The sequence below is a fragment of the Lepidothrix coronata genome, unplaced genomic scaffold, assembly GCF_001604755.1.
Source record: "Lepidothrix coronata isolate B3197 unplaced genomic scaffold, Lepidothrix_coronata-1.0 Scaffold14, whole genome shotgun sequence".
NCBI lineage: Eukaryota > Metazoa > Chordata > Aves > Passeriformes > Pipridae > Lepidothrix > Lepidothrix coronata.
Window position 1 is genome coordinate 1,468,965 of NW_016690194.1, and position 12,376 is coordinate 1,481,340.

The window sequence follows — 12,376 nt, forward strand, 5'->3', positions numbered from 1 at the left end:
TGGGTCTCACCTAAAAAATCCACTGCACAGGCTCGAAGGGTAAAGACCTTTCCCAAATCTTCGTTCGCGAAGACTGGCCATGATGATGATGATGATGATTGAAGTACAGAAAAATCAGCTGAACCAAAACTTCATATGTCAAAATCATATGTTTTGATAGACAGCTCAGGTTGCACAGCTGTTACAGTGACATTTATACCTTCTGTGTGTTATCTGGAAGTTTTTAAATACAACTGCTATCCACTTTTGGCTTTGAAGTCTTAAGCTATGTGGCACATGGGTCACTATTTGCAGAAAAAGGATCTTCGCTCTGCACCATTTGCAGTGAATGAACTCAAGCGGGACAGACTTTAGTCCAGATAGAACTCTGCTGTAACTATTGCTCCACAACTATATACAGACTCTCGACTGACTCTTGAGTCTGAGCTCTCTAGCCAGGCCAAGTGTTTCTAATCTTCACACATACCACACACACTCACGTGACTGCTTCCAGCCACAGAGAATAACCATGCTTCAAGTGGCTTTCCAGCTTGACTTTGTGATTCCTTTCACACATGCACTAATCTTAGCTCTGGATAGCTCAGGACCACAACATTATTGCTTTAGTATTTTCTTCTTCGTTAGCTACTCCTACAAAAGTATACTGGGGAAAACAGATACATAATTTCTCTCTCCCTCTCTTACCTTTCTGACAGATTTTAACTGAGCTATCTAAAAAACTGTCTCTGGCTATTTAAGTAGACCTGCCCTTAGATGCACATAACCAAAGGTTTCTACCCTATCTATGCTGTTACTTACTCTGGCAGTACAGGGTGTTTTACTTACAGTTTCTGAATTCAGTTTGATATTGGAGATATTTTTAAAAATATTCATCTCATCTACATTTATCAGACAATCTCAGGCATCTAAATTAGGAACACAATTTTGGTGGTCTCTACGCTGAAGCGTACAGAAAGGTGAAAGAAGACCTTGCTGGAGAGTGATGCGCCTCATTGCTTCACCTATCCCATTTAGCCGTTTGAAATCTTTCTTCTTGCTAATGACTGTGCATAGATTCACACTACTGAAAGCTGAGCTAGAAAAGTGCCCTTGAAGCAAAGGCAACTATCAGCCCCCTTGGGTCCACTAGGGAAAACACTGCCAACAGGTCAAGGGAGGTGATACTTTCCTTCCACCAGTAGTCATGAGACGTATCTGGGTGCTGGGACTAGTCCTGGGCTCAGCAGTACAGGACAGCTGTAGACATGCCAGAACAAGTCCAGCACTGGGCCACAAAGATCGTTAAGGGACTGGAGCATATCTCACAAGAGGAGAGGCTGAGAGAGCTAGGACGGTTCAGCCTGGAGGAGAGAAGGCTCAGGGAGACCTTACTCACATGTACAGATACCTGATGAAAGAGAAAGAAGTAAAGGGAACAAGACTTTCCTCAGAAGTGCCAGGAGAAGAGTCAATAGATGCAAACTAAAAGCCAGAGAATTCCATCTGGACACAAGAAAACAGCTTTTACTGGGATGATGGACAAACATTGAAATGGGTCTCCCAGAAAGACTGTGGAGTCTCCATTTGTGGAGATTTTCAAAACATGACTGGAAACTGGCCTGGGCAACCTGCTTGAGTTGATGATCCTGCTTGAGCAGGGGTTTGGACTAGCTGAATTCTGTAACTCAAGAAGTCCCTTCCAACCTACATGAAAAAAACCCACCCCACCAATTCTGTGAAAGCTAGCTGCATAAATAGAGTATGAGTATCTGCCTAAGACATGACACTTCACATTGAAGGTAAGCGTAATTGTCCTTTTTATTGGTTTCCCATTTTCATATCAGATTGAAATAATGGGATGGAGTTAATGGGAAGACATTATAACTAACAGCTACTCATTTGTTATGTGAGTCTAGCAGGGAGCCCCCATCTTCTCTGACAGAAGTCCCTTGATAACTTTTCAGTCTTCAGCAGAGAGGAAAACCAAAATGCTCCAAGCACTGTGCTCAGAGGGCTGTTTTTCCTTGGTGGGCCTGAAGAGGAACCAAGGACTGTTACAAGCTGTGTAAGAACAAGAGTACAAGAAAAAGAATGCTGAGCTTCTTCGCAAGCCCACAGCTATGCCCAGAGGATGCTCAAGAATGATGAAGGATTTGGAGCAGAGATAGTTAATAACATAATTACTTTTATCAATTTGGCCTAGATTTGTATATTTCCTCATGTTAGATAAAATACTATTGTGCTTAAAAAGCTGTGAAGAGAGAATTCTTTCTTTCTTCTCTGTCATGGTGCTAGGAAATGCACTCAAGCCCTGCAGCATCACAGAATCAAAGAATTGTTAAGGTTGGAAAATACATTTAAGATCCACACTCTTTAGCTAAGGAAAGTGGAAGTGCTCAGGTTACTTCAGCAATGCAGGAGCCGAGCATTACCCCTGAGTTGGTGCAAACTGAGCTGCCTGGCCTTACTTCTCTGAGGATATAAAAAATAAACAGTATCAGTCAAACAAGGTTTCCAATGTCAGTGAGCACAGACATGATGATGCAGTTCATCAAGGCCACTGGAAGAACAAGGTTTTTGCAAAATGAGACCAAAGCTGGGAGCCTGCTGAGTGACCAGACAGGCAAAGGTTACGCAGCCTCTGCCAGCTGTCTTTGGGGCAAGCTGACATTTTTCATGACATATAAGAAAAGAACCCTAGGAGCATCAGCAAAAGAAGCAAAACAGTTTAGGTGAATCAAAAAGTTGGGAAATTCTTAATATCATCTTAAGATGGGTATCTAGGAACACAAAAAGATCTAGCAAGTAATTCTAAATTCTAAATAATTCACTACTATGTCAAAAACTTTAAGGATCATGTTTGTCTTTATTTTCCTGAGAAGCATGAATGCAGGTTTCATTTTTTTGTCAGAACAGTGACAGTACTATATTTTTCTGCATTCAGTGAAGAAAGTGACAGAATGGTAAGCTCAGCTTTATGTAACAGAAAGTTACTTTTCTCACGAATAACATGCACCATATTTACATTTAAAAAAAAAAAGTGCAGAATATAAGATAAACAATACCTTATCTGCAGAAGTACATCCTATTTTCCACTTTGGAAATAGGACCCAAAATGGGAATAGGAGAAAATTGCCAAAGATACCTACTTCTGACTGGGGACTGAGCCACGACAGAGATTTATATCACACTCATTTTCACACAGAGAATGGCATTTGCATGAGTTATAGCCTTGTCACACAGGAGTAAGAAAGTCAGCAGCTAGCTAAATTCTCACTTGTGGGAGATGTTTGGTTGGCCTGTGGCACCTTATCAGCAGGCAGAAATGGGGTGACATAATGAAAAAATGTCATTCTTCCTGTACCCTGATAAAGCCGAGCAAGAAAAGCAAGGTCTGGTTGCACTGGTGCTCTGAGTCCTCACTTTACCACTGGTATCTTCCCTTTTCAACAGAGTACCTATAGAAGTCTACAGAGAGAAAATGCTCCCTCCACGATCCTGAAAGAATCACCCTTCAAAATAACCTACAGCTTGTAGGGAGAAAGTAGGACTACTGTGCACGGCAGACACTTTCATGCAAAATACTTCCCATGCTTTTCCTTGCGCTGCTCTCACTGCATAACAGCCTTCTTCTATCAAAAAATGTAAAGAGGTCTTTGCAAATTCTACACTTTCATAACCCAAGAATGTCCCTTTCAAAACCAGGACAAAGGTAACTGAGGTACAGGACTCAGAAGAAAACAGCCAGAAATGATCAATGATTGCCATGAGTTATGTTCAAGTTACCTGGATTTTGGATTTGGGCCTGACCAACACAGCAGGTTGGATGATGCCAAACTTATTCATATGGGCGATGTTGTTATGAACAGACCAGCTGACTACTCAGCTGGATTGCCAGACCAGTGCTTAAGCAGAGGCAAATACAGCATAGGATTTCCTGGGGATTAGTGACTGGCTGGGAGTTGATGATAGCCTGATGCACAGGCAGTCATTAATCTTAATCCTCAGGAAATGATCTGTATCAGGGTCATTATTTCTGTAATAAGATAAAAGCAAACAAAAACCTAATGTCATACCGATATTTATATTCTTAATGATCTATGAGCTTTCAATTGTAATGTAAAGTTCATGTCCCGTTAACAAATACCCTACACATTCGCCTGTTAGAGTGGCTGAACTCTTATCTTCTTAGAAGCTTTATGCTGAGACCAAGATTTTGAAGGAGAGAAGCCTTCCTTGTCTAGACTGTTAAATCCACAGCATTACTGCACACCTGCCTGAATACAAAGTGCCAAATATCCAGCAGCTCCAACTGAACTCAGATATTACTCATCTGTCAGAGGTGGGCTGAACATCTTGCAAGCCCACTGATTCTGAAGCATTTACAAGCTGGCTTTCACAAGACAGGCACAAGCCATGCAAAACAACATTTGTGTGGGAAGGGAAAAGGAAGGACAGGTTCACAAATGTATAATTGTATATTGGGATTGCTCTGTTTATCCACATTTTGTGGAAGGTAAATCTTACTCTCTCACTTCATATTATCTTACCTACAATCAAATACATTTTTAAGATGCTTTCAATTCCTGTAGAGGTTGGTTCTGACTTCACGAATGAATTATTCAGAAGTAAGTTTGATGAGCTGGTTTTCTATAAATACATTGAATGTTAATGCAATAATAACAGTGTGTAGGTCAAGCTGACCTTTAATAGTCTCACAGCCTGTTTATACATTCTGTATTGCTTATGCTATCAAGAGAACACAGATGGGACTTCTCTGTCAGCCTTGTAAAGCCCACAGAACTCCAAATGACGGAGCACTCTTTTATGTCCCCATTTCCCTTGCAATTATTCAAGAGAATGTAACAGTGAACTTTATTACTGACTTAAATAGAAAGAAAAGCTTCTTTCAGCAAAATGCAACAACTGGAAATTTAACTTCTAAAGGTAACATTTGATCTGGAAGCTATGAAGAGTCAAGTACAGAGCTCCCAGACTTTATGAATGCTTTTCCAGAGATTGAAAACCCAGTTCACTTGGCTATGACAGCTGTAGGACTGTTGGCATCTATCAGGACTAATGGACCCAACAGTCCAGAAAGAGAGCAAACTCTGAAGAAGCCATCTTATGGAAAGAGGCTGAAAGAAAGTGAGTGCAGGTGACTGAGATGCAGTATGAGGAAGTATATGCTAGTGAAATGTGGAAAAAGGAAATGAGAGGGGGAGGAGGACAGAAGGAGTATGCCCAAGAGCAGGCGGTGCCAGAGTTGCTGTGTATGTGTCAGCTTTGATATACATCTTTCAAACTTTCTTCCTTTGAGAATGGCACTTTGTAATGTTCTCATAAACTGTTCTTTTTCTGCAAATCCAGCAAATACAGCAAATGATGCAATGTTTTTGACTTACTGATCTAAGACATCATCTGGTAGAAATACTGAGGAAATCTGGTAGGTAAATATAGAGCCAAATAAATAATGAATATTTTACAAAGCAGGTACCTATATCCATTATCACACTTTTTTTTTAATTAAATGCAAGATTTAAGTACAATGCCATCCAAATTTATTAGTTAGTATTACCTACCTTGGCCAGCCACAGTAGTTACATCAAACTAAAATACCTTTATTTTTATAGAGGTTTTCAGAACTATCTGAATACTGAATAGTGACTATGGACACTTAAAAGCTCAAAATCTCAGGAAACACTATGAGTGTTCAGTGGAGATATCCAGTATTCCTCATGTCTGCCCTCCAAACTGCCTGCAGCATAAAACATCTTGAAAGCCAAGTATACAAATGAGGTAAAAAGAGCCTCAGAAAAGGTTAATAACCACAATGTGTGACAGAAACATGGGTGGATTTTTTTTTTTTACATTTTTCCTACACATCTGGGCCTATCTATAAAAAGCTAAAATCAGAGTTCCATGTGAAAAGAAACTTTATGGAATTGCACTTTCACACTCCCATGAACTATAATTTGAATTTTGTGAAGTCAGTAAAAGCTTGAAATACTGGCACCTTTGATATTAACACCAACTTAAATGTCTGAACATACCTAGGTTATTTTCCAGTGTTTTCTTGTCCATTTCTTCATGAAAGCTTTTCATTTTAAAAAATATTTTCTGTAAATGTAGGTAGATTTTTTTCCCTTTGTAAATTTTCACTCAGTATGCCAGTTTTAATGAAGTGTACAGATGAACAGATGTCTATGGCCTTGCACTTATTCAAAGGCCACAAGATATTTATATTCCATTTTTTTAAGAACATTAATTCCAGGACACATATAAAAGTTTGGAAAGGAAAAAAGCCATAAACAAATGGTGAAGTATTATGAACAAAGAAACCTTGAAGAAAATGGTACTAGAGTAATTTAAATACAATGTATGCATTGCAAACATCTCTCTTAATCCACATTGATCTCAAGCATTTTACTGGCAAAATGAAGAGCAGGATCAAGTTAGCTCATAAACTTACTCATAATTAATACTTAATTTTCAGAAGTGCTGATCCCCAGGATGAATTTCTGATTTCAAACCCTTTTTGTCCTGCACTGTAGTGAAGGGGGAAGCCTCTGGATCACACTACATGGTGCAAGCTTGCTACAGGGAAAAGTAGAAGAGGTCTTAATGCTAAACGAGTTACATCTGGTAAACAAGTGAAATAGCTTGAGCAGTAGAAAAATACCTGAGAGATGATCTTATTTCTCCATCTCTGTTAGATTCAAATTGAGCTCAAGTCAACAGTTCTAGCCTTATTGTGGTCTTCAATCTGCCATGAATGTTCCTGTGAAGTGCTATATACAGTTTTTGGTCACTGAAGTTTGAAAGGTCTGTCAGTAATATTTTGTGTCTCTTTAGTCCTTCCCAATTCCCTCATAAGTGCTATTTCTCAAGACATTTATTACAGCAGCAAGAAAAGTCCTACAGACACACAAACATCAAATAAACACCTGGCCTTCAATTTTTTTGGATCTCCTACCAGAAGCAGAGAGTCAAATCACCACACAAATACAAAACTATCATGGTTTTCCTGCCAACTTCTCACATCAAAGCAATTGTGGTCTTCCTGCTAATTTCTCAAATAAAAAAATAAATTACATCACTCTTGGATAAAGCAAGCAACCCGTTAACATACATGTAACACACAGATATGTTTGTTGCATTTTTTCTATTGTCAGTGTTAAACCACCTGAAATCAATCCAGCAGAGTCTCATTCTTTTCAGTAGTCCACATGACGAATTATCCAACATTTTGACATTTTTTTTCTGACTTACTAAAATCAAAACTAGGAAAGAAAACAAAAAAAAAACTTCACAAAAGTACAAGGAAATAGAGTTTTTGTAACTTTTATATTACTGCTGAAGCCAGAAGCTGAAAAAAACAGTAGTTATAATATGCATCAACCAAGCAATCAGTTTCAGTTATCCCTGCAACAAACAAGTCTCCTAAGTTGAAAGTCTTGGTGGGAGTATGTATATCACATCATAAGAGTGCAGAACTCTCTCAGGAAATTCAGACACATTCAGAAAGAACTCATGAAAGCAAGAGAAATGCAAAAAACAGTTCCATGGATAGAAGGGAAAAAGAAAACATTTACTTTTGCATCAGAAAACCAAAAAACCCCCAAAAACTAAGCATACCTTCAGCAAGTGGGTCAAGTGTGTGAATCATGAGCTGGAAGATACTGTTCCTCATTAAACTGTTGTGGAGAGATGCAGAGCTTCCTCCCCTCTGGAGACGTGGCTTGGTCTAGGTTGAAAAGTAGGGGAAAGAATTTAGGCATTTTCTGTTGTTTGTGTCGAAAGAGGTCTGAAACAGTATGAATTAATCTCACATGACACTGCACAGTGAAACATTTTCAACTATCACTTGTAGCAGATTATATTAATCTAAATTAATCTACAGAATGTATCAAACATTGCCATAGGTATAGACAATTTCTCTGGACGTGATGGATCACCAGATTAGGTATTAGCTCCCAGGACTCAGGAAAAAAGAATCCTTCTTTGTAAAAACTCATAAAGTATTAAGAAAATAAAAACCTCACACTTGCATAAGGAAGAATGCATAATTTGTTTCTTTGTAGAACATTGTGTTTGAATCCCTGAAGTAAGTTATAATTTTTATTGCCTCAGTACATTGCAAATATGGATACGATCAGAATTATGGAGAAAAAGGGCAGAGAGTACTTTTTTTAATAGTACCCAGTCAGAGTGAAATATGGTCCTTTCTTTGGTTCAATCCATTAAGCACTCACTGCGAAAACAGATTGTGAGTGTGGTAAGGCAGTATAGACATCTACAGAAATGGATCTAATGTAGAAGCATCTTTTCTCTCCTTCTAAAGAAATGTAAAATATACTCTGAGGTTCTTTTCCCCATGCAATTGTCTAGTACAATAATCGATGCCGTTGATATATGCCGTAGAGTAAGACTGCTTCATGACTGGCTGGCTGCTTGTTCCAATAAAAAAGGATAGTGAGAGCCAACAGACTGCTGACTAGTAAGATCCTGAAATCCAATTAGAGGGGAAGAAAACAACACTGAAGAAAACAATATTTTGCAATAATACATGGCACATGGATTAATCTGTGGTGTCATACACATACGAAATGAGAAATTATAGAAACTGAACAAAAAATTTAGTTCAATGCTTTATCTTTGGAAATAAATTATTTAAATTCTATAGCAGCACAGGAAGGGAAAGAAATCCCAGTAATTTAGAAAAATGTTGATGTGTGCCAAACCAAAGTAAGGCTTGCCTCACCACCCTCCAGAGAAACAAATGCTCAGTTGCATAATAAGTGCTGCCTACCGTCAATGTTTGGTCATCCTTGTCTCCAGCATTAGGTGACTGCATGAATGGGAAAAAGAACAAAAAGAAATGTCAGATGGAGCATACATAGAATAGAAAGGCAGTAGAACATCACAGATGTCTGATCCTATGAATGCTGTTTTGATAGGTTTTTGAACCACTCAAATTAAAGCATCCTAGTAATTACGCAAATCAGAGTAAATTCACACTGCAGTGTTGCAGAAGTCTTTTATTCTTGTCAGCTTCTTGGACAGGAACTGTTGTCATTTCAGGGCCTGGCACACAGCAGCTAGGCTGCAGATCACAATGTTCACTTCATACAAATTATGCAGGGAAGCAAACTCCCTGTGTGTCAATCTGTTTGAGACAGTGAGGACTGAAGACTAAAAGGCAATAAGAAACTCAGGATCAACTAACTGTTCCACGAGAAGCCTAAAAAGGAGTAACATAACCTTGGTATTTTGCAGGAAGAGACTAAGCAAGGAAATGAAAAAAGGTCTTTCAGTTTAACCACTCCCTACAAACAACCTTTAGCCCAGACTGGCAGCTCTGGTTAAGGGCAAGAAACGTAGCTGATATGGTTTGAAGCTGGTTCCCTGCCAAGTCTGCAAAACCTCACCACACGGACTCCCCCCACCGCCAAACCAAAGGAGAAGAGGTTAAAAAAAAAAAAACCAAGAGAACCAAAACGAGAGAGAGGCAGCTAAAGCAATACATATAATTATATTTACACTTATATTACATTTATATACAATTGAAAATATATGTATAATTTCAAAAGGAAAAGGGAAAGGGAAGGGGGAAGGGAAAAAGGAACACAAACAAAATAAAATATACAAGATCAATAGCCCAAGATCTAGCAACTAAAAGAATTAGCAAAAAAAAAAAAATCTTACTACTCTCCTTGGGGCCACAGAAAGTCGCGCTGAAACAACCGCCAGCAACCTCCATCTCCCAAGGTCGGCGAGGCCTCACGAGGCCTCACTCCCCAACACGACAGACTCAACAGCAGGGAAACCTGCACCTCAAAGCCATTGGAGGGAAAGAGGGAGAAGGCCTCTCCTCCTTTCTTCTTATACCCTGGTTTACGTAAAAATCATAGGGAATACCGGGTAAATCTGGGCACTTCCTTGGTTACAAACTAGTCACCAAGGAAGGCCTAGACTAAACTACCACAGTGGCACACACTGCTCTGCCATGAAGGAAAATGAGACTTTGAACGGATTTTAAATAATTTCCTCCCTCTTGAAGACTCCTGTTTAGCACTGTGTAATACAAAGAAAACAAATTACAACACAACTGTTCTATGGAACAATCTCCCCCATTCAGTGAAACCTAGTTTTTGACACACACCAACGCTAAATTTTTGGACATGCCTGTTGAGTTTATTAACCTTGAAGGTTAAGTGGAAGGCAAGCAGTTATGAGCAAGTACTGATGACAGAGTGAATCCTTTCTGTTCCATAATAAATAAAAGAATAATGAGAACTGAACTTTTTTTCAAAAATGTCCTGCCATAGCTGTGAATATTAACCTGAAGAAAAGATAATGAGACGTAAAAAAGGTCCTTGTTCTGATAAAGGAACTACCTGTCACCTCTAAAATAAATCTGCCCTCATGGAAGAAAATGCTAGAAAAAAAAATTTTATGCCTCTATTGAAGACAGGTATCACAGAAAGAACTTTTAAATTAATAAAAGGGAAACAGAAAATACAAAATCTGTGTTCTAAAATGTCATTAAAACAGTAGATTCATCTTAGAAAATGTTTGCATAATATGTATATGTAGTTATATAGTATACATACTCATGTATCTTTCAGATGCAAATCCACACAAACTAGAAAATCCACGATTTATTTGTGAATATTTTGAGGGAACTTCACAGGAAACATAAATCATCTTGTAGCAAAATTTGCAAGAAAGCAAAAAGGACAAGCCAGGAAAAGCTTTTCTTGTCTCCAAAGAAGCAGTTTAGTACAGTAGACTCCTAACCATCAGTGGCTATAGTTACAGAAGTAAAGTCTGTGATACTTGCATGAATGTGCAAAAAGGGAACCTTAAAAGTTTTTAAAAAATTACTATTTGGGACTTCAAACTTCTGAAGGTAGGAAATCTATTTCTTATTTTTAATATTGAAAGATATGAGAATATATAATTGATAAAACTGATTAATTTATAGTTTCTACCTGACAAAGGGCTGAAGAATATATCTTTTCATATGGTCAAGAAAAAGAAACATGTTGAAACATTTACTTGAAAGGGAATGGGGGGAAGCACCATGAACGTATAAAAACAACTAGACAATAATGTTTAACATATCATTTCTTTAGTAGAAGATAATTATATTCTAAAGATAAAGAATAATGAAATACATTTTGTATATACATTAAGGAAATAAAAGTGTGAAATAATTTATTTGCCAGTACAGAATGGGGTATACACCATGAAATGGATTTTTTAAATATTTTTTTCCACATAATATTAGCAGTGCAATTGTTTCTGAGTTTAACCTGCCAATTAAGTTACATTATAGCAAAACTGCTCAAGACTGGAATAAAAATAGAATTTTAAGGCAGAAACGTCTCCACCATTTCAAAATCAGTATTGTAAACAATAGTTTGACATTTTTGTGATGCTGAATAATTATAGTTTCTGGATTACTTTCTGGAAGAAACAATAATAACACCTTAAAATACTGTTTTAAACTATGGCAGTGAAAAATTCAGTTGTATTGCTGCTTACACTTTGTATTTGATGGCATTTTGTCCACATTAGGATGGCAAATTAAATTATTTTCTTATTGTTTACAGCAAGTTTTTCATTTACATTGTCTTTGCTATTTAATTTTGGTATCATATACTGCATGGAAAAGTATTCTGAAGTATAATTTTTCCCTTACAGAAACATTTAGTATTCAGACATTTTATTCGTTTTTTAGTCTAAGACAACACTTAAAAACTGGTCCAAGGTTACAACAGTGGTGTTTCTTTGTTTTGGGAGTGAATATTATATTTTTGGACACACTCAATAATGATTTTTTAAAGAAAATACACATTTCCTGTAAGTTAAGGTTATTCTTAAATCATGGCAACTGTTGCGTATTAATTCCCTCAGGATCAAAAAGAGATAAAACTTCCATACAATATATGCAGTTCATATTTTTCTAGGATTTATTAATAAAAATTATCTTTTGCAATTACATCTTATAATTTCTTTAAAACCAGGCATTTATTATAATTCTGCACAGTGAAAACAATGCATTCTAGTATACTTTCATATTCAAAGGTATCTGAGGCACAATCCACTATTACATTTTTATCAGAATAATAAAATGATTAATCATTAGACAGATCACTAATTTTTTAGAGAATTCAACAAAGCATTTTTTGTTTCTTCTGTATGCCATGATAGCACATAAGAATTTGTCCATCCCCCTGCCTCTATTGATAATCATGTATTCAAGTTTGCTTCACCTGAGCTAAAACTCTTGAAACATTTTATTTCAGGAATAATAATAATAAAATGTCTACTTGCTATGGAGAAATGGTCTCTGGTATCCTTTTCACACAATTCTTTTCCTTAGTGA

The 12,376-nt window shown here is 37.4% G+C and overlaps 1 protein-coding gene across 1 annotated transcript in view; it reads right to left on the bottom strand.

The window, feature by feature from the left end:
- Positions 1-12,376, bottom strand: part of SLC24A2 (solute carrier family 24 member 2) — a 113,759-nt gene that overhangs the window by 45,214 nt on the left and 56,169 nt on the right. The window contains exons 3-4 of the mRNA XM_017806050.1: positions 8,792-8,830; positions 7,618-7,726 (exon numbers count right to left, since the gene is read on the bottom strand). Of these exons, the coding sequence (XP_017661539.1) occupies positions 7,618-7,726; positions 8,792-8,830 (148 nt within the window). The remainder of the gene's footprint in view (positions 1-7,617; positions 7,727-8,791; positions 8,831-12,376) is intronic.